We start from the raw sequence: 20,523 nt of genomic DNA on the forward strand, positions 1-20,523 counted from the left end.
CTTGCGCGTCACGGGGCGGGAGCGGACGCGGTGACGTCGCCGACGCACGCGCGCTCGCCCTTTTCCTCCGCCATCTTGTCCCCTCCCCCTCTCTCTCTCTCTGTCCGGCTCGCGGTGAGTACAGGCTCGAGCAGCGGGACCATCCGAGCGCCATCGCCGCCATCCCCGGGCCCGACCGCGCGCGCCAGCCCGCGATCGCACCGGCCGCCGCTAACGGTCACCCTCTGCTTTGTATTGCAGCACGAAACCGCCGCCTTCCGGCGCTACTGGACCCGCAGCGCGATGGCCGAGGAATGGTGAGTTGGCCCAACCGCCGCCGCCATCTCGATCCTCCTTGTTTAGGCCCAGGCCCGCGGATCCGGGAGGAGGAGGAGGAGGAGAACCCCGGGGAAAGGCAGGGGGTGGAAAGGGGCTGCCAGGGAGCGACCGGGCCGCTGGAACAAAAAGGAAAGCAGCAGCTTTGTTCGGCGACTCGCTCCCGCCGCTGTGCTTTTGGTTTGTCCCACATTTACGTGCACAGCAGCCCGGGTGCTCTTTTGCAAGAACTTGGCTTGAGTTGGTGGGCGAGTAACCCTAAACGTAAAGGAAAAATCATAAGTAGGGCGTGTTTGCTGTATTCGGTGCACAGGGGCTTGGATGTCCTGGGACACAGATTTCAGAAGTTTATAACATCGTGAGGCGCACAGAGAGAGTGAATAGTGAAGGCCTTTTCTCCAGCGGAAGGGGTGTCCAAAACTAAAGGTTAAGGTGAGGAGGGGGCGAAAGATTTAAAAGGGACCTAACAGCAAGAAGGTGGTATGTGTATGGAATGCGCTGCCAGAGGTGGTTGTGATAGAGGCTGGTTACATTTACAGCATTTAAAGAGCATCTTGGGTATATAACTGAGAAGGCTTTACAGTGATATGAGACAAGTGCTGGCCAATTGGACTAGATTAAAGTAGAATATCTGGTTGGCATGGACAAGTTGGACTGAAAGGGTCTATTTCCATACAGTCAACAAATGTACAGCATGATTCAGGTGGTGCAAGTGACAAAGGTAATTGGAATGTTAGAATTTTTTGCAAGGGAAGTAGAGATTAAACAAAATAGTTTTGTGCAGGGTTTTGATGAATCACATCAGCATTGTGTACAATTTTGGTCTTTTTTCCTTGCAACAAAAAGTATATAGTTGTATGAGAAGCCATTTGGGAAAGGTTCACTTTCATATAAGACAATACCCATTTTTAAAAAAAAATGAACAGATTGGACTCTTCTCATAGGGTCCCTACAGTGTAGCTAGAGGCTAGAGACAAAATAACCACAGATGCTGAAATCCAAAGTAGACAAACAGCAGGCTGGAAGATCACAACAAGCCAGACAGCTTCAAGAGGTGGGGAATTCAATATTTCAGATATTAACCCTTCTCAGGACCAGACACTATTTGACCCTTGGAAGAGCATCCCGCCCAGACCTGCTCTCCCATCCTGTTAATGTAATGCAGCATTAATCGTGGCTAGTTCCCCTAGCCTACACATGGCTGGCAATTTAGCATGGCCAATTCACCTCACCTGCACATCTTTGGCTTCTGGGAGGACACGAGTACCTGGAGGAAACCCATGCAGAATCTGCAAATGTCACACAGACAGATGCCCAAGGCTGGAATCAAACTGGCACTGAGGTTGTAGGGCTAATTGGAGTTTAGAAGAATGAGTGTGATTTGTGTTATAACAGGAAAGTGAAGTTGAGACAGCAGCTGGATCACCCATGATCATCATAAGTGGCAGAGCAGACTCAAATAGATTATTCAAAGTTTGGGAGAAGATTTGTAGCTCAGGTGCTCGTTGTTGTGGTTCTGTTTGCCGAGCTGGGAATTTGTGTTGCAAACATTTCGTCCTCTGTCTAGGTTACATCCTCAGTGCTTGGGAGCCTCCTGTGAAGCGCTTCTGTGATGTTTCCTCCGGCATTTATAGTGGCTTGTCTCTGTCGCTTCTGGTTGTCAGTTCCAGCTGTCCGCTGTAGTGGCCGGTATATTGGGTCAAGGTCGATGTGAATCTGTGGATGAGTGCCATGCCTCTAGGAATTCCCTGGCTGTTCTCTGTTTGGCTTCAACGGAACACCCATGGGCTCACCGATCTCTGGACTCATAGCAGAAGCAGTAATGCAAAGGTTAGAACAAGGAGTCTTACCGCAAATTTAACCCAAACTCTGGGTCAGATATGTGGATGACACCTTTGTAATCATTAAAAACACAAACAGAGAACACACACCGGATCATCAACGCCACACTCACAGGAATCCAATTCATGAGAGAGGAAGAAAAGGATAACCAACTCCCATTCCTAGACGTGATGGTACAGAGAACACCGAATGGAGAATTCACCACAAAGGTATACAGGAAAGCCACACACACAGACCAAGTCCTGAACTATGAAAGCAACCACCCCAACACACACAAACAATGTTGCATCAAGACACTATTCAAAAGGGCCACAACGCACTGCAGCACACCAGAACTGCAAAAGATGAAGAACATCTATACAATGTATTCGCCAAAAACACATACCCGCGCAATTTCATCAACAGATGCCTAAGGGAAAGACAACGGAACGAGGACATGCCGCAACCCAAAGGACTAGCCACACTACCATACATCAGGAGCATTTCTGAACTGACAGCCAGACTACTGCAACAACTAGGACTCATAACAGCACACAAACCAACAGCCACTCTCAGACAACAACTCACCAGGATGAAGGACCCGATACCCAGCATGAGCAAAACCAATGTAGTGTACAAAATCCCATGCAAGGACTGCACAAAACACTACATAGGACATACAGGAAGACAGCTAACGATCCGCATCCATGAACACCAACTAGCCACGAAATGACACGACCAGCTATCCTTAGTAGCCACACCCGCAGATGACAAGCAACATTAATTCGACTGGGACAACACTACTATTATAGGGCAAGCCAAACAGAACAGCCAGGGAATTCCTAGAGGCATGGCACTCATCCACAGATTCTATCAACAAACACATCGACCTGGACCCAATATACCGGCCACTACAGCAGACAGCTGGAACTGACAACGGAAGCGGCAGAGACAAGCCACTATAAATGCCAGAGGAAACATCACAGAAGCGCTTCACAGGAGGCTCCCAAGCACTGAGGATGTCACCTAGACAGGGGGTGAAACCTTTGCAACACAAGTTCCCAGCTCGGCGAACAGAACCACAACATCAAATAGATTATATTTGTGATCTTGGGATTAAAAAATATTCATGATAATGTATCCAAAACCCTTAGAGATGGCGAATTCCAACCATTCGCAGATTTCTTCTTATCTCCATTTTTATTAATGGACCTGTCCCCATACTTTCCCCGTATTATAGATTTTCCAGCAATGGAATCATCGTATGTCTGTCCTGTCAGATATCTTCAGTATCTTGCATGTTTTAATAAGCGCATCTAATTGTTCTAAATTTGAGAATATAGACTGACTTGCTTTGTGCTTCATCCCAGGAACTACTTGGTAAATCTTTACAGTTCTCTCTCATAGGCTATCATCTATTACATATGGATACAATCTGCATTGTATTCCAAGTGTGACTTCAGCAAAGCCCTGTGTAATTAGAATGAGACTTTATTTGTCCCTTCTCTCTGTCTTGCTAATTGCTGTGTACCTACATGCTTGTAACAGTGCAGGTATTCTCCAAAAGTAGAGCGATCATATGAAAGTTTTCGTAAGCCGAAATGGCATGAAGTGAAGAAACATTAATTTATACGGGAAAAATTTGGCTTTTTTTGTAAAATGGAAAATCGTCTTTGGATTAGCGAAAGCAGGTACGAATGTAGGTCTTTCATAAAAGCGAAGTGGCATAAAACAAACTTCTGAAAACCGGGGGATACCTGTACACTTAAAATCTCTGTTTACATTTCAGTCTTTGGGCCTTTTAATTAATATTGTTTTAATGTTGCTACCAAGTGAATACTTTCCACACATCACCTCTATCTGTCACCTTGGTGCCCATTCACTTGAGTAATCTAGTTCTCGTTGCAGCCTCAGTGTCCTCTTTCGTATTTAGTTGTGTCATAAGAATTTGAAAAAAATGTACTGGAAAAACACAGCAGGCCAGGCAGCATCCGAGGAGCAGGAGAATTGACGTTTCGGGCATAAGCCCTTCTTCAGGAATGAGGCTGGTGTGCCGAGCAGGCTGAGATAAAGGGTGGGGGGGGGGGGGGAGGGGCGCTGGGAATGTGATAGGTAGAAGGAGGTGAGGTTAATAGGCCGGAGAGGGGGTGGGGGCAGAGAGGTTGGGAAGAAGATTGCAGGTCAAGAGGGTGATGTTGAATCCGGGGGTTGGGACTGAGATAAGGTGGGGGGAGAGGAAATGAGGAAGCTGGAGAAATCTACATTCATCCTGTGTGGTTGGAGGGTTCCTAGGCAGAAGATGAGGCGCTCTTCCTCCAGGCGTCGTGTGGTCAGGGTCTGGCGATGGAGGAGGCCAAGGACCTGCATGTCCTTGGCGGAGTGGGAGGGGGAGTTAGTGTTCAGCCACGGGGCGATTGGGTTGGTTGGTGCGAGTGTCCCAAAGGTGTTCTCTGAAACGTTCTGCAAGTAAGCGGCCTGCCTCCCCAATGTAGAGGAGATCATATCTGGTGCAATTGATATTTACTGTATCCGTTGCACCCAATGTGGTCTCCTCTACATTGGGGAGACAGGCCGCCTAGATTAGATTACATAACGTCACATTACAGTGTGGAAACAGGCCCTTCGGCCCAACAAGTCCACACCGACCGGCCGAAGCGCAACCCACCCATACTCCTACATTTACCCCCTACCTAACACTACGGGCAATTTAGCATGGCCAATTCACCTGACCTGCACATCTTTGGACTGTGGGAGGAAACAGGAGCACCCGGAGTAAACCCATGCAGGCACTGGGAGAACGTGCAAACTCCACACAGTTGCCTGAGGTGGGAATTGAACCCGGGTCTCTGGCACTGTGAGGCAGCAGTTATACCACTGTGCCACCGTGAGCTTACTTGCGGAACGTTTCAGAGAACACCTCTGGGGCACTCGCACCAACCAACCCAACTGCCCCGTGGCTGAACACTTTAACTCCCCTCCCACTCTGCCAAGGACATGCAGGTCCTTGGTCTCCTCCATCGCCAGACCCTGACCACACGACGCCTGGAGGAAGAGCGCCTCATCTTCTGCCTAGGAACCCTCCAACCGCACAGGATAAATGTAGATTTCTCCAGCTTCCTCATTTCCCCCCCCCCCACCTTATCTCAGTCCCAACCCCCGGATTCAGCACCGCCATCTTGACCTGCAATCTTCTTCCCAACCTCTCTGGCCTATCACCTTCACCTCCTTCCACCTATCGCATTCCCAGTGCCCATCCCCCAAATTCCCTCCCCCCTACCCTTTATCTCAGCCCGCTTGGCACACCAGCTTCATTCCTGAAGAAGGGCTTATGCCCGAAACATCGATTCTCCTGCTCCTCGGATGCTGCCTGGCCTGTTGTGTTTTTCCAGCACCACATTTTCAGCTCTGGTCTCCAGCATCTGCAGTCCTCACTTTTCTCCTATGTGTCATAAGAAACTTAGGTACATTAAATATTTTTTTGCCTATAACATTGATATAAGTTGTAAATAGCTGAGGTCTCCCAAGTTGATCCTTGTGGCATTCCACTAGTCACAGCCTATCATTTGGTAATGCATTTAATCCTATTCATTGCAGTTATAGGTTAAAACAAAATTTAGATCTTGTTACACCTGTCCTGTCAAGGACCAGCAGGTTTGCAGTTTGACCCAGTGATTAGCTGGAATGATTTGTATGAATTGTTGACTTTTGTCAGTGAAAGTGGTGAAAATGTAACATTATTGCAAGTAGCAGCACTTTTTAGATAATGAATATCTTGATCGAAGTGCTCATATGGCTCTGAAAATTTCTTGAAGTCTCTTAATTTAATCAGGTTTTTTTTAAAAAAGGCTTAAAAAATATTAAGAATCACTGGTTGTATAAATTGAATTAAGCTACACTGTTGGAATGATGAACTTTTCTATGTCGGATACCCCTTCACTCTTGAGAATGAGTGAAAAATCTCTTCTGACAACTTGTAGCTCAAAGCCATTGACTGCTTTCCTTAGTCTAATCTAAGTTGAATATTGGCAGGTAGTGGAATTCTGCAACTGTATAATTCCAACTTTTTTGTCAGCATAACGGCAGGTGGTGTCATGGATGTGAATACTGCACTTCAGGAAGTGTTGAAAACAGCATACATCCATGATGGCTTGTGTTGTGGTCTCCGAGAGGCTGTCAAGGTACTGGACAAGTGAGTAGCTTTTTAGTAATTTCATAAGGGGCTCTAACAATTTCGACTTGTAATAATATGATACATATTAAACCTATTATCCATGTAAATTATTGGAATTAGTATTACAAGGAAGGCTGTGATATTGAAATGAGTTTTGTTCTAACAGCTTACTGCTAAAATCATTAAGATGCCCTGACTACCAAATTTCTAAAACCACATCGTCAAAATATCCTGTTTTTAGCAAGTATGTGCACAGTTCTTGTTCTTATAAGCTGATTTCTGTTTAAACTGTTAAGTCCATTGTGAAAAAATGTTATTGTATCTTGCACTTTTGCTAAATGTAGGTACAACATTTCGTTGGGGACAGGGCAGGGTATCAGACTTTTGGCTCCTGGACTTGAGTCAGTAACTCCTACTGAATGTGTAGTGTATTTAGCTACCTAGTAGCTTCACTATGGCAGTTGGTAACTTTGTTCCACAGAAGTCACTTACATGATGTACAGAGTCTGTTGCTGTCAGTTGAACTGTACCAAGAAAGCTAGAATTTATTTTCTGTGGTAGGTCTGCATTGCTGGTTAGGCCAGAATTTATTACCCATCCGTAGTTGCCCTTGAGAAAGTGGTGGTGAACCACAGTAGTCCACCTGCTGTGTATTGACCCACAATGCCATTTGCGGTGGAATTCCAGGATTTTGTCCCAGTGACAGTGAACGAATGCTAAAATATTTCTAAGTCAGGATGGTGAGTGGCTTGGAGGGAAACTTGAAGGTAGTGGTGTTCCCATATATTTCATAGAATCCCTACAGTATGGAAACAAGCCATTTGGCCCAACAAGTCCACACCAAACCTCCAAAGAGTAATCCACCCAGAACCATTCCCCCTATCCTATTACTTTGCATTTACTCCTAACTAATGCACATAACTTACACATCTCTGAACACTATGGGCAATTTAGCATTACCAATTCACCTAACTGGCACATCATTGGATTGTGGGAGGAAACCCATGCAGGCACAGGGAGAATGTACAAACTCCAGACAGTCGCCTGAGGCTGGAATTGAACCTGGGTCCCTGGTGCTAACCTCTGGGCTACTGCTGCCCAAACGATGTGATTTCCTGAAAATTTGCCCTGAGGTGAGGAATTTCCTCTGGTGAGGAGCAGGGACTGGATCTCCAGATGGCTGGCAATGACAATGAATCAACACAAAATCATTGATTCATTACAAATTGAAGGCTGAACTAAAAGCTGACTGGGAGTCGAATCCACAACCTTTGAATAGCAACTTTAACCAAGACATACAAGTCCAACGCACACTCCATTGTGCCACAGAGCCTCACTGCCCTTGTCCTAGATAGAAGTGGTCATGGGTTTAGAAGATACTGTCTGAGGATGTTTTCTGAAGGGCATCTTTTAGATGGTTGGATTTAGAAGTCTGTGGTTGTATTGAGCTTTGGCACTGAATCAGTTTCAGGATTCTCCATTGCTGTGTTAAACCTCATAAGAAAGAACATATCTTGTTTGTTGCTGTTGAACCTACAATCATATTCTTTCAAATTAGTAAAGGGCATTTCTTGGACCTGTCAGGATGTTGTCCTATCTCGTGAACAGACTAAGTGTTTGAGGTAGATCCAATCGTTTATATTAACATTACACTTATTTTTCAACTCTTGTGTGTGGTTCATAAATACACATGCTTTAGTTTTCGAAATTAGTCATTTTGGCTTAAATTGTGGTTGCTTACTGCTAGAATAACTCAAGGTAGTTTTGTGATTTTCTTTTAAACCCTCAGGCGACAGGCTCACTTGTGTGTCCTGGCAGCCAATTGTGACGAGGCACAGTATGTTAAATTGGTAGAAGCACTCTGTGCTGAGCATGGGATCCATCTGATGAAGGTGAGTATTGCAATGAGCAAAGAACTATTGGTACCCTTGCAAAGCTGTATTCCATTGCCTTTTTATAATCTTAAAGTATTATTCTGGATTTTGATTTGTATTGTGAGCTGTATTCTGAAGCTTTGAAATGAGCTCCACATTCCCTGATCTTCCATTATGACTTTGGCTCCTTGCACCATTTCAATAGTTATTTCATTGTTTGTTGATCAGGTGTACTCTATTGGTCGCCCTTCTATTGTACAAACTTCTAACTCAAAATCAAAGTCTTGTCTTTTTGGATAGTTCTTTGGTTGTGATTAGTGATGGATGTTTTGGAAATTTGTATAATTAGAGTCACCGCTGATGTGCTAAACCTCAGCCCACATTCCTGCCTATTCCTCACAACCTTTTGTACAACTTGTAATGGGTTGAAGGGTTATGGGCAGTGGGCAGAAATTGAGGCAGAGATGAGATCAGTCATGATTGCATTGAATGGCAGAGCAAGCTGAAGGACTAATCTGTGTATTCACACTCCTGGTTTTTCTATTCTTTCAACCCCTTGTTTAGGAAAATCTGTGTACTTAAGCCTTAAAAATATTCAAGAATTATGCTTCCACTTTTTTTTTGAGAAAACATCCAACAATTCTCAAATCCATGCAAAAACATTACCTCTTTGTTTTAAGTTATTCTTAAAGATGATCCCAATTTTAGGTTTTCCTATGAGTAAACATCCTCTTGTCAAGCCCTCCCCAAAGACCTTGCATTTCAGTCAAATTATTTCTTCTAAACTCTAGCAGATGTGAACCTTAATGTCTCCAAGCTTATCACCACCTTCTCAAGGGTAATTAGTGATGGGCAATACATGCTGGCCTAGCGTATGACATGCATCCAGTGAATGATTTTTTTAAAAAGAACTGACATTTAAGCTCTCTTTGCTCTTGATAGCTGGGACATGAAACAAGAGGATGTTTGTCAAAACTCAATGAGTCACTACTTCAAGAAGGGTAGGGTTGCATTATTGAGGCATTTATCTTTAAATTTATTAGAATGATTTGGCAATACTGTATCTGTGATGACCACTTGGCTCCCTCAACAGAAATCGAATGAAGAAAAATGCCAGAATTGTTACCCAAAAAATGTCTGAGATGCAGTATTTTTCCTTGCCATAAGTTGGTGAAACTTGGTGTTTACAAGATGCTGCACAGTTGCCTTTTTGTACATTGCAGGTTGATGACAACAAGAAGCTCGGTGAATGGGTAGGACTTTGCAAAATAGACCGAGAAGGGAAGCCCCGCAAGGTTGTAGGCTGCAGCTGTGTTGTTGTCAAGGTGAGTTACTTGAATTCAAGATTTAGTTTATTGATAAAGAAATATGGAGAGACTCTCCAATAGTTTTTTGGGCCTATATCTGTGTATTTTATATTACATATTTTAGTACAATAAACTTTACTGAAATAAAATAATTACTACTGTTCATTCATAAAGCATTGCTTTAATTGTTTCAAATTGTAACTTGTTAAAACATTTAATCTGACACACATGAACACTTGTTTCTTTTTTAGGATTATGGGAAAGACTCTCAAGCCAAGGATGTCATTGACAATTATTTCCGAGGAAAGTGATATATTTCATAAATAAAAAGGAAAATTTATTTTTGTGACTCAAGATTTTTTCATTGGAATTATGCTGTTTGTGGTATGGATATACATTTGTGTCAAAATGAGATGATTCTTCGTTAATAAGGTTGTAGTGTCATATAAAATGTACCAAAACCTTGATGGACTATTGGTACTGACCATAAAGAGTAACTATTACTGTATCAATGATGATCATTTGGCTCCCTCTACTGACGTAAAACAGTGAGGAAGATTGCCAGAATTGTTACCCAAACCTTCTGAGATACAGTAAAAGTTCACCTTGCTATAGAGAAATTAAAACTCTAGACAATGTTGTAGTCCAGTTCTTTGTATGTATTGGGTGTTCTTCGCAAGGATGTAAGATTCAAATTCATAAGTAGCAGCAGACCATTCATTCCCCACCCCCACTTATTTTGTTTCAAACAATGCCTGTTGTGCCTATTTTGCCTGCAGTCCAGGAATGAGTACACTGCATTATCTTTACCTATTCATTGACTTGTCTGTATGTCCTTGAAGACAGTGTATCTTAAACATTTGCTATCCTGTCCAGTATAGTTACATAATTTGTGCCTGGCTTAAACATGAGTGTGATCCCTGCAGCACTTGTTAGTTACAGCTTATCAACCAGGAAGTGTTTTTTAAATCTCTGGTTAGCTAATCATTTATGTTGATATTTCACTCCCAAAATAATTTCTTTGTAGGAACCTTGTATGATGCCTTGATGTCTTTTTATAATCCAAATACACTATATCTGATTCTGATTTATCCATTTTACTTGATACATCCTCAAAAGATTACAACTCTAATGTATTCACTTTTTGACAAAATATCATGTAAAAGATTGCTTAACAAAATTGAGACTGATTTCTAGTCAATGTCACTTTGGTGTAAAAGATGGCTTAAGGGCATATTGGGGTATGGCAAACTGCTGTTCCTCATGAATCAGTGCTCCGACTACCATTTCATTTTTTTAATATATGGTCAGAAGTGCTCTTACTCACAACTGAACAGGTCTTTCTTCCTCCAAAACCAAATCCAGATGACCACTTCATAAACAAATTTGTCACTCGACTCCAGTTGGATAGGTTAGCAGAATCTTCAGCCATGTGTCAGATAAAATTTAATATAAAGAAATGACAAATGGGACGGAGAAAAAAATTGCAAAAGGACTTTAGTGAGTGTACTTGTGCAGGAAGCACAGTAAGCTAGCTCACAGTGCAGCGGGTAGTCAGGACAATCAATGGAATGTTGAGCCTTATTTTAAAGGGGTATGAATATGGTATTATTGCAATTGTACACTGTGCTGGTGAGACAACATATTGAGTACGGAGAGCAGTTTTGATTCCCTTATTTAAGCAATTACAGAGGAACCTCTATCCAAACGAGATGGGCAGGCAGTATTTTGTTCGGATAATTGATTATTTAGTTAATCGATTCCATGCCTTTCCTCTGGGGCTCAGAGGTTTCTGTAAAGTCTGCTCCCCCTTCAGGAGATAAGACAGCATTACAGCACGCAATGCGTGAGCCCAGTCCTGTCCCCAACCCCCTCCAACACTGCCCCTGCCCCTCTTCCCCCCTCTCTGGGGCTGCTGGACTGGACACCAACAACAAGACTGCTGCTACTGCCTTTTGGGGAGTGTGTCTCCAAATAGTGTGCACCTGCTATTGACAGGTTCCACCTTTGTTCTGTACAGGACAATATCAGAGAGATTATCTGAGGAAGGGGGTTTAGGGTACACGCCTGTGTAGAACTCCAGGGAAAGTGTGGGAAGAGAGAGAGAGAGAGGGCGGGCAGTCAGTCATTTAGAGATGGTGCTTGCGCTCCCATCAGTCTAGGACTTTTCTCGGCAGCACTTTTAATCACTGTAAACAAAAGACACGATCAGTGTTGGACACATGTCTTTGATGTAATGTTTCTGTCTGGACCTAGAGATCTCCTTCAGATAGCAGTTCTGAAAAGGTTTGCTAGGATGAGCCCTGGTATGGAAGGATTGCCTTATAAGGATTCCTGAAGAAGGGCTCATGCCTGAAACGTCGATTCTCCTGCTCCTTTGATGCTGCCTGACCTGCTGCGCTTTTCTAGCAACACACTTTCAGCTCTGATCTCCAGCATCTGCAGTCCTCACTTTCTCCTAAATAGGTTAGGAGTGGAGTTTAGAAGAATGAGAAGGTAATCTCATTGAAACACACAGGACTTAAGGGGCTTGACAGGATAAATGTTGAGAGGGAGATTTCTGTCATGGGAAAGTATAGGAGGAGTATGTTGTCTTGGAGTGAAAAGGTGCCTAGTTAGGATTGAAATGAGGAAATTGTTCTGAGCGTCGAGCCTTTGGGAAGTTGTGACAGATTTGTGGGGGCAGATTCCTTGTTTATATTTAGATTCTTGATCAGTAGGGGAATTGAGGGTTAAAAGGAAAGGGCAGGACAGTGTGCATGTGTCAGATCAGCCATAATCCAGTTGAATGGCAGAAAAGCCTTAAGGTGATTAATGCCCACTCTTGTCCCTGTTTCTTATAGTTTTGTATTTCCGATTTGATGGTGCTGCACAGAAAGGAACTGGAGAGTAAGTGTTAAGGGATCTTTGAAAATGGCACAGCACTTCCAAGAAAATTGTTATCAAAGCATGTGGCATTTTGAATCTTGTAAAGTGAGGTATTGAGTTCAAGGGCAAGGATGTTATTGCCAAACCGTTATAAAATTCTGGCTCTGTCTAAACTTGAGTATTGCACCTTGTTCTGTTTACCTGACCATTGTGCTATTGCTCCTAATCTAATATTGAACCAGTAGTCTGGAGTCAAACTGAAAATTTACCATGGTAACTGAAGACATTTAAATTCAAGTGGTGAAAAATAAAATCCAGAATGAAAACTCCATAGTAGGCCATATAGTTTATTGAATGTGCTCTGACATTCAAGCTGATCATTCACATCTACCATTTCCCCTGTATTCCTTGATGTTGCTAGAATCTAGAAATCTATTGATTTGTGCGTTGAACACGTTTACTAATTGAGGTGTACTGCCACCTGGAGTAGAGAATTCCAAAGCTTTTCAAGTGAAGAAATTCCTTTTCGTGTAAGTTTTAAATGGCTGATTCCCTATCCTGAATTTGTGTCCTGTGGTCCCGTACTCAACAGCTAGCAGAAATGTCCTGCATACATCTACACTCTCATGACCTATAAGAATTATATTTCAGTGAAATCACATCTTGTGCTTTGAAGTAAGGGAATGAATACAGGCTTAGTTTCTTCAAACTTTTCTCAATCCAATTCACTATCGCAGGGATTAATCTGATGAATCCCCTCAATAATGGGCTCTGCCTTGCAGTTTTATACCACAGTGAATACCCTGAGCAGCCACTAAATTAACTGGATCATGTTTTGAAACAAAATCTGATTCACAAGCTCCATAAGGAGAAAATCTTCTTTATCTGGGTGTGGATTGCATTGTCCCTTCCCAGAGCAATGTGGTTGATTCTTAACTGCACTTTGGAATAGATTTGTGAACCACTCAGTTAAATGAAATGGCTTTGTAAAATTCTAATTAAACTGAACAGAGAAGCTGGCATTGATTTAGCTATTAAAAGCCATAAAGTCACAACCAACCAAGAGGAACTTGCAAAGTTTTTCCACCAGTAATATTTCAATTTGCCTGAAAATTAAGTTCAGGACCACCCACTTCCTTGTTGAGATTTCTACATACTGGCTTTAAAAAAGTCTAGATGAATTCTAAGAATTTTCTGACGTCTAAACTTTTCATACAATGACTACTGCAATTAAAGTTGGGGAAATTGAAAGTCCCATTAATATTGCACTATTACCTTTTTATACTTGTCTGAAATTTGACTGCATATCTGCTCTTTTGTTTCTCTTAAATTAGAGATTGTTCCTTTTTGTATTTTTAAGTTCTACCCAGATGTCTTCATTTGGGGAGCTTTCTATGATAACACTCCTTACTGCAAAGTTAAACATTTCGCAACACCAGGTTATAGTTCAACAGGTTTATTTGAAAACACTGACTTTTGAAGCACTGACTTTTGAAGCACTGCTCCTTCATCAGGTGGTTGTGGAGTATAAATTATAAGACAGAATTTATAGCAAAAGGGTTACAGTGTTGTGGTGCTGTAATGATATATTAAACTTCACTGGCAACTGGGGTGGTACCAGGGGACTGGAGAGTAGCGAATGTTGTGCCCCTGTTCAAAAAAGGGAATAGGGATAACCCCGGGAATTACAGGCCAATTAGTCTTACTTCTGTGGTAGGCAAAGTAATGGAAAGGGTACTGAGGGATAGGATTTACGAGTATCTGGAAAGACACTGCTTGATTAGGGACAGCCAGCACGGATTTGTGAAGGGTAGGTCTTGCCTTACAAGTCTTATTGAATTCTTCGAGGAGGTGACCAAGCATGTGGATGAGGGTAGAGCAGTGGATGTAGTGTACATGGATTTTAGTAAGGCATTTGATAAGGTTCCCCATGGTAGGCTTATGCGGAAAGTCAGGAGGCATGGGATAGAGGGAAATTTGGCCAATTGGATAGAAAACTGGCTAACCGGTCGAAGTCAGAGAGTGGTGGTAGATGGTAAATATTCAGCATGGAGTCCAGTTACAAGTGGAGTTCTGCAGGGATCCGTTCTGGGTCCTCTGCTGTTTGTAATTTTTATTAATGACTTAGAGGAGGGAGTCGAAGGGTGGGTCAGTAAATTTGCAGATGATACAAAGATAGGTGGAGTTGTGGACAGTGAGGAGGGCTGTTGTCGGCTGCAGAGGGACTTAGATATGATGCAGAGCTGGGCTGAGGAGTGGCAGATGGAGTTCAACCCTGCCAAGTGTGAGGTTGTCCATTTTAGAAGGACAAATAAGAATGCGGAATACAGGGTTAATGGTAGGGTTCTTGGTCAGGTGGAGGAACAGAGGGATCTTGGGGTCTATGTACATAGATCTTTGAAGGTTGCCACTCAGGTGGATAGAGTTTGTAAGAAGGCCTATGGAGTATTATCGTTCATTAGCAGAGGGATTGAATTCAAGAGTCGTGAGGTGATGTTGCAGCTGTACAGGACTTTGGTTAGGCCACATTTGGAGTACTGTGTGCAGTTCTGGTCGCCTCACTTTAGGAAAGATGTGGAAGCTTTGGAGAGGGTGCAGAGAAGATTTACCAGGATGTTGCCTGGAATGGAGAGTAGGTCGTACGAGGATAGGTTGAGAGTTCTCGGCCTTTTCTCGTTGGAACGGCGAAGGATGAGGGGTGACTTGATCGAGGTTTATAAGATGATCAGAGGAATAGATAGAGTAGACAGTCAGAAACTTTTTCCCCGGGTACAACAGAGTGTTAGAAGGGGACATAAATTTAAGGTGAAGGGTGGAAGGTATAGGGGAGATGTCAGGGGTGGGTTCTTTACCCAGAGAGTGGTGGGGGCATGGAATGCGCTGCCCGAGGGAGTGGTAGAGTCAGATTCATTGGCGACCTTTAAGCGGCATTTGGATAGGTACATGGATGGGTGCTTAATCTAGGATAGAAGTTCGGCACAAGATCGTGGGCCGAAGGGCCTGTTCTGTGCTGTATTGTTCTATGTTCTATGTAAACAAATTTAGATGAAGTTTTTCATTTTTTTAGAATGGGGGGATTTGCTGGTTCCAGTTCTTTAATATGTAAATCCCAGAACTCCTTTTGTTAATTCTCAAAATAGTTTTAGCTTTTCTAACAATATATGCCATCTCAGCTCAGACACCAGCACCTCCAAATCATTCCTTATTGCAGTAATTGGTTTCCTAATTTAATATAACATCCCCATCTCTTTTACCTCCTCAGGAGTCAATATATAGCAAAGTTGTATTGATTTCTAGAAGCGTTTGCTAGATTGCAGGATGATTGGCTACTCAATAAGATAAGACCCCAATTGTGTTGAAAGAATATTAGCATGGATAAAGGATTGGCTAAATGATAGGAAATTGCGATTAGGGTGCATTTTCAGGTTGGTAACTTATAATTAGTGGAGTGCCACAGGAATAAGTGCCAGGGTCACAATTATTTACAAAGTATACATGGCTTGGAAGAGGAAAGTGAATGTACTGTAGCCATGTTTGAATGCTACACAAAATGTGAGGTTAAGCATGTTGGTAGGAAGAGCAGAATATTACTTAAACTGAGAAAGTTTGCAGAAAACTACAGCTCAGCATAGAGTAGTCCAACTTGTCCATGCTGTGCAGATATCACACATTAGTCCCATTTGCCTGCATTTGGCCCATGTCACTCTAAACCTTTCCTATTCATATTCTCATCCAATGTTGTAATTGTACCAGCCTCCACCTCTTTTTCTTCCATACACCATCATCTATGAAAAAGTAACCCTGTAGGTGCATTTAAAATCTTTCTCCACTCACCATAAGCCTATGCCTAGTTTTGGACAGTACCACCATGGGCAAAAACAAATGTTGGCTATTTGCCCTATCCATGCAGCTTATCACTTTATAAACTTCAATAAGGTCACTCCTCGAGTCTGATGCTTCAGGGTTAATAGTCCTAGCCTATTCAGTTTATCCCCAATCCCAGCAACATTCTTTGCAAATAGAGTCATTGATACGTACAGCATGGAAACAGACCCTTCGGTCTGACCCGTCCATGCTGACCAGATATCCCAACCCAATCTAGTCCTACCTGCCAGCAAATGGCCCACATCCCTCCAGACCCTTTATTTATATACCCATCCAAATGCCTCTTAAATGTTGCAATGGTACCAGCCTCCACCACTTCCTCTGGCAGCTCATTCCATACCCATACCACCCTCTGTGCGAAAAAGTTGCCCCTTAGGTCTCTTATATCTTACCCCTCTCACCCTAAACCTATGCTCTCTAGTTCTGGACTCCCTGTCCCTAGGTAAAAAGACTTTGCCTATTTACCCTATCCATGCCCCTCAATTTTGTAAACCTCAATAAGGTCACCCCTCAGCTTCTGACACTCCAGGGAAAACAGCCCCAACCTGTTCAGCCTCTCCCTATAGCTTAAATCCTCCAACCCTGACACTATCCTTGTAAGTCTTTTCTGAACCTTTTCAAGTTTCACAACATCGTTCCGATAGGAAGGAGACCAGAATTGCAAGCAATATTCCATCAGTGGCCTAATCAATGTCGTGTAAAGCTGCAACATGACCTCCCAACTCCTGTACTCAATAAAAGCAAATTGCTGTGGATACAGCTTTGACAAAGGGTCAGTTAGACTCGAAACGTCAGCTCTTTTCTCTCCTTACAGATGCTGCCAGACCTGCTGAGATTTTCCAGAGTTTTCTCTTTTGGTTCCTGTACTCAATCCTCTGACCAATAAAGGAAAGCATACCAAACGCCGCCTTCACTATCCTATCTACCTGCGACTCCACTTTTAAGGAGCTATGAACCTGCACTCCAAGGTCTCTTTGTTCAGCAACACTCCCTAGGACTTTCCATTAAGTGTATACGTCCTGCTAAGATTTGCTTTCTTAAAATGCAGTACCTTGCATTTATCTGAATTAAACTCCATCTGCCACTTCTCAATCCATTGGCCCATCTGGTCAAGGTCCTGTTGCAATTTGAGGTAACCCTCTTTCCTGTCCATGACACCTCCAATTTTGGTGTCATCTGCAAACTTACTAACTGTACATCTTATGTTCGCATCCAAATCATTTATGTAAAACTTTTCTGCAATTTGAGAGTCCACATAAATCACACAAAAAAGATAGCATATACGTTCAGCAAGTAAAAAGGAGGCAAATGAAATGTTTATTTGGAAGGGAATAGGAGTATAAAAAAAAGGAAGTCTCGCTAAAACCATACAAGGCACTAGTTAGACTGCATCTGCAATGCAGTGCATAGTTTTGGTCCCATTATCTAAAAATGCAAGTATGTAGGCTTTGGAGGCAGTCCAGAGAAGTGACATTTGAATGATCCCAAGCATGGAGGAACTGTTCAACGTTTGGGAGAAGACTTGTAGCTCAGGTGCTCATTGTGGTTCTGTTCGCCAAGGTGGGAATTTGTGTTGCAAACGTTTCGTCCCCTGTCTAGGTGACATCGTCAGTGCTTGGGAGCCTCCTGTGAAGTGCTTCTGTGATGTTTCCACCGGCATTTATAGTGGCTTGTCTCTGCCGCTTCCGGTTGTCGACCGGCAGAGACAAGCCACTATAAATGCCGGAGGAAACATCACAGAAGCGCTTCACAGGAGGCTCCCAAGCACTGAGGATGTCACCTAGACAGGGGACGAAACGTTTGCAACACAAATTCCCAGCTCGGCGAACAGAACCACAACATGGAGGAACTGTTTTACTTAGCTTGTACTTATTGGAGATTAAAAGAAAGAGAGGCAACCTTATTGATTGTTAGGGGCAAGGGCTTGACAAAGTGGATGCAAAAAGATGTTTCCCCTTGTAGAAAAGCCTAGAATCAGCAGACATAGTAATGGTTGCCCATTTAGGACAGATGAGTAGAGGGCAATGAGTTTCGTGAATTCTTTACCACAAAAGGCGATAGTGGCTGCATTGTTAAGTATATTCAAGGCTGATATTAATAGATTTTTATTCAGTAAAGGAATCAAGGGTGATGGAGAAGGCAGAAAATCAGAGTTGAGGAATCCAGATCAGCCATGAGTTCATTGAATGTTAATAGTCTATTCCTATGTCATATCTAAGCACAAAAGATAGAACTACCATATGGTGTATTCTGGGTAGTGAGACTTCAATTACCAAGTGTTGTGCAGAAGCAATGCAACTGCATGTTGAAGTGTATCGGTACTGGATTTGGTCTTTAGGCAATATTCTGGATGTGAACATAGGAGATATGGTTAGTAGGTTTGCAGATGACATCAAAATTGGAGGTATAGTGGACAGTGAAGTTAACCTCGAGTACAACTGGATTTTTTTCAGATGGGCAAGGAGTGGAAGATGGAGTTCAATTGAAATAAAAGTGAGGTGCTGCAATTTGGAAAGGTAAGTCAGGGCAGGACTTAAGTACTTAATGATTAGGTCCTGGGGAGCATTGCTGAACCAAAAGACCTTGGAATGCAGGTTTATGTTCCTTGAAAGGAGAGTCCAAGGTCAACAGGATAGTAAAGAAAGTGTTTGGTATGCTTGCCTTTATTGGCTAGTGTATTAGATACAGGAACATTGATTCGTGATGAAGAGCTTTTGCCCAAAACATGGACTCTCCTGATCCTCTGATCTGCCTGACGTGGTGTGCTTTTTCAGCACCACGCTTGAAGCATTGAATGTAGGGGTTGAGAGGCCATGTTGCAGCAGTGCAGGACATTGGTTAGGCCTTATTTAGAGTACTATGTACATTTCTGATGTCCCTGCTATAGGAAGGATGTTATGAAACTTGAAAGGATGTTGCTGGGGGTTGGTGAATGTGAGATACGGATAGAGGCTGAAAAGGCAGAGCTATCTTCCTGTAGCATTAGAGGCTGAAAGGTGACGTGATAAGAGGTTTATAAAATCATGAGAGGCATGGATTGGGTGCATAGACAAGGTCTTTTCCCTGGGATGGAGGAGTCCAACGCTAAAGGGCATAGGTTTAAGATGAGGGGAAAGATTTAAAAGGGACCTGAGGGGCAACCTTTGCATGCACGGTGTGGTGCTTGTATGGAATGAACTCCCAGAGGAAGTGCTGGAGGCTGGTATAATCACAACATTTAAAAGGTGTCTGGATGGCTATGTGAATAGGAAGAATTTAGAGGGGCTATAGTTCAAATGCTGGCAGGTGGTACAAGATTTATTTAGGGTATCTGGTTGCATGGACAAGCTGGACCGAGGGGTTCGTTTCAATGCCGTGTAGGTCTATGACTCTTAAGAGAGCTATTGTGAAGGAGGAACCATTTTAAATAATTACATTCTCATTGCCTTTCACAGATACATCTGTTCATGGCAAATATTTTGAAGATGTAGGGTCAATTTCCCTACAAACTAACAAAGTAGTTGAGCCAGAGAGAGTCTAATCATTGCCCCATGCCATTCAACATTATTACCATCATTGAAATCCCACTATTCTGGTAATTACCATTGACCAGAAACACAACTTGATTGCCTCTAGAGATAACTGGCTACAAAAACAGACAGCAGCCAGGAAGTCAGCAGTCGTTAATATACCCTGACTCTCCAAAGTTTGCTTACGAATATGATGGAATATTCTTGATTTGCCTGGATGAGTGCAGCTCCGACAAAACTGAAGAAGCTTGATGCCATCCCTGACAACGCTTGATTGGCACTACATCAACAGATTTTCACTACCTCTACCACTGATGCATGGGAGTAGCAGTATATATCTCCAAGATGCATTGCAAAACCCATGACCACTACCATCTAGAACAACGTGGGTAACAGTATCGTTAAGTTAAAACCCTTGCACTCCCTATCATCGTAATGTGTCAACTTATACCAAAAAAAAATCACTTGGGCTAAGATCTTCTCCCCTTCAGACTGATCTGTCTTCCTTCCATATCTCAGCATTATTACTTTCTGAATTGTTTTCAGGTCTTGGGACTGCAATATATTTGACAAAGGCTCATAAGTAATGGCAACGATTATTCAGTCTTTTAAGAATTTGGACTTTAAGTTATAATCATGTCTCTCCGCTAGTCTGTATAGGTCCTTAATGAAATCTCTGGATTTGCCACACAACGTACTATTCTGGTAAAACGTGTTCTTCACAGACTTGTATTAGTTGAGTTTGAACTAATTGTCAAATGGTTTCAGTACCT

The 20,523-nt window shown here is 42.8% G+C and overlaps 1 protein-coding gene and 3 non-coding genes across 5 annotated transcripts; all 4 read left to right on the forward strand.

Moving 5' to 3' along the window:
- rps12 (ribosomal protein S12) lies at positions 1-9,828 on the forward strand. 2 transcript variants are annotated; one of them, XM_072553772.1, is made up of 6 exons: positions 1-114; positions 241-296; positions 6,209-6,325; positions 8,097-8,199; positions 9,405-9,506; positions 9,740-9,828. In XM_072553772.1, exons 2-6 carry the CDS (start codon positions 283-285, stop codon positions 9,797-9,799), a joined length of 396 nt encoding a protein of 131 aa, XP_072409873.1. In that variant the 5' UTR covers positions 1-114; positions 241-282; the 3' UTR covers positions 9,800-9,828. The 2 variants fall into 2 exon arrangements, with proteins under 2 accessions (XP_072409873.1, XP_072409872.1); XM_072553771.1 differs by lacking the exon at positions 1-114 and having other exon boundaries at positions 121-296.
- Positions 6,034-6,107, forward strand: LOC140473178 (small nucleolar RNA SNORD101). The gene has a single exon (XR_011958152.1). It is a non-coding gene; the product is annotated as a small nucleolar RNA SNORD101 (small nucleolar RNA).
- Positions 9,241-9,328, forward strand: LOC140473238 (small nucleolar RNA SNORD100). The gene has a single exon (XR_011958196.1). It is a non-coding gene; the product is annotated as a small nucleolar RNA SNORD100 (small nucleolar RNA).
- Positions 9,829-9,992: 164 nt separating the features above from the next.
- Positions 9,993-10,081, forward strand: LOC140473227 (small nucleolar RNA SNORD100). Its single transcript, XR_011958185.1, has one exon. It is a non-coding gene; the product is annotated as a small nucleolar RNA SNORD100 (small nucleolar RNA).
- The last annotated feature ends 10,442 nt before the right edge of the window (positions 10,082-20,523 follow it).

The sequence above is a fragment of the Chiloscyllium punctatum genome, chromosome 3, assembly GCF_047496795.1.
Source record: "Chiloscyllium punctatum isolate Juve2018m chromosome 3, sChiPun1.3, whole genome shotgun sequence".
In the NCBI taxonomy this organism is placed as follows: Eukaryota; Metazoa; Chordata; class Chondrichthyes; order Orectolobiformes; family Hemiscylliidae; genus Chiloscyllium; species Chiloscyllium punctatum.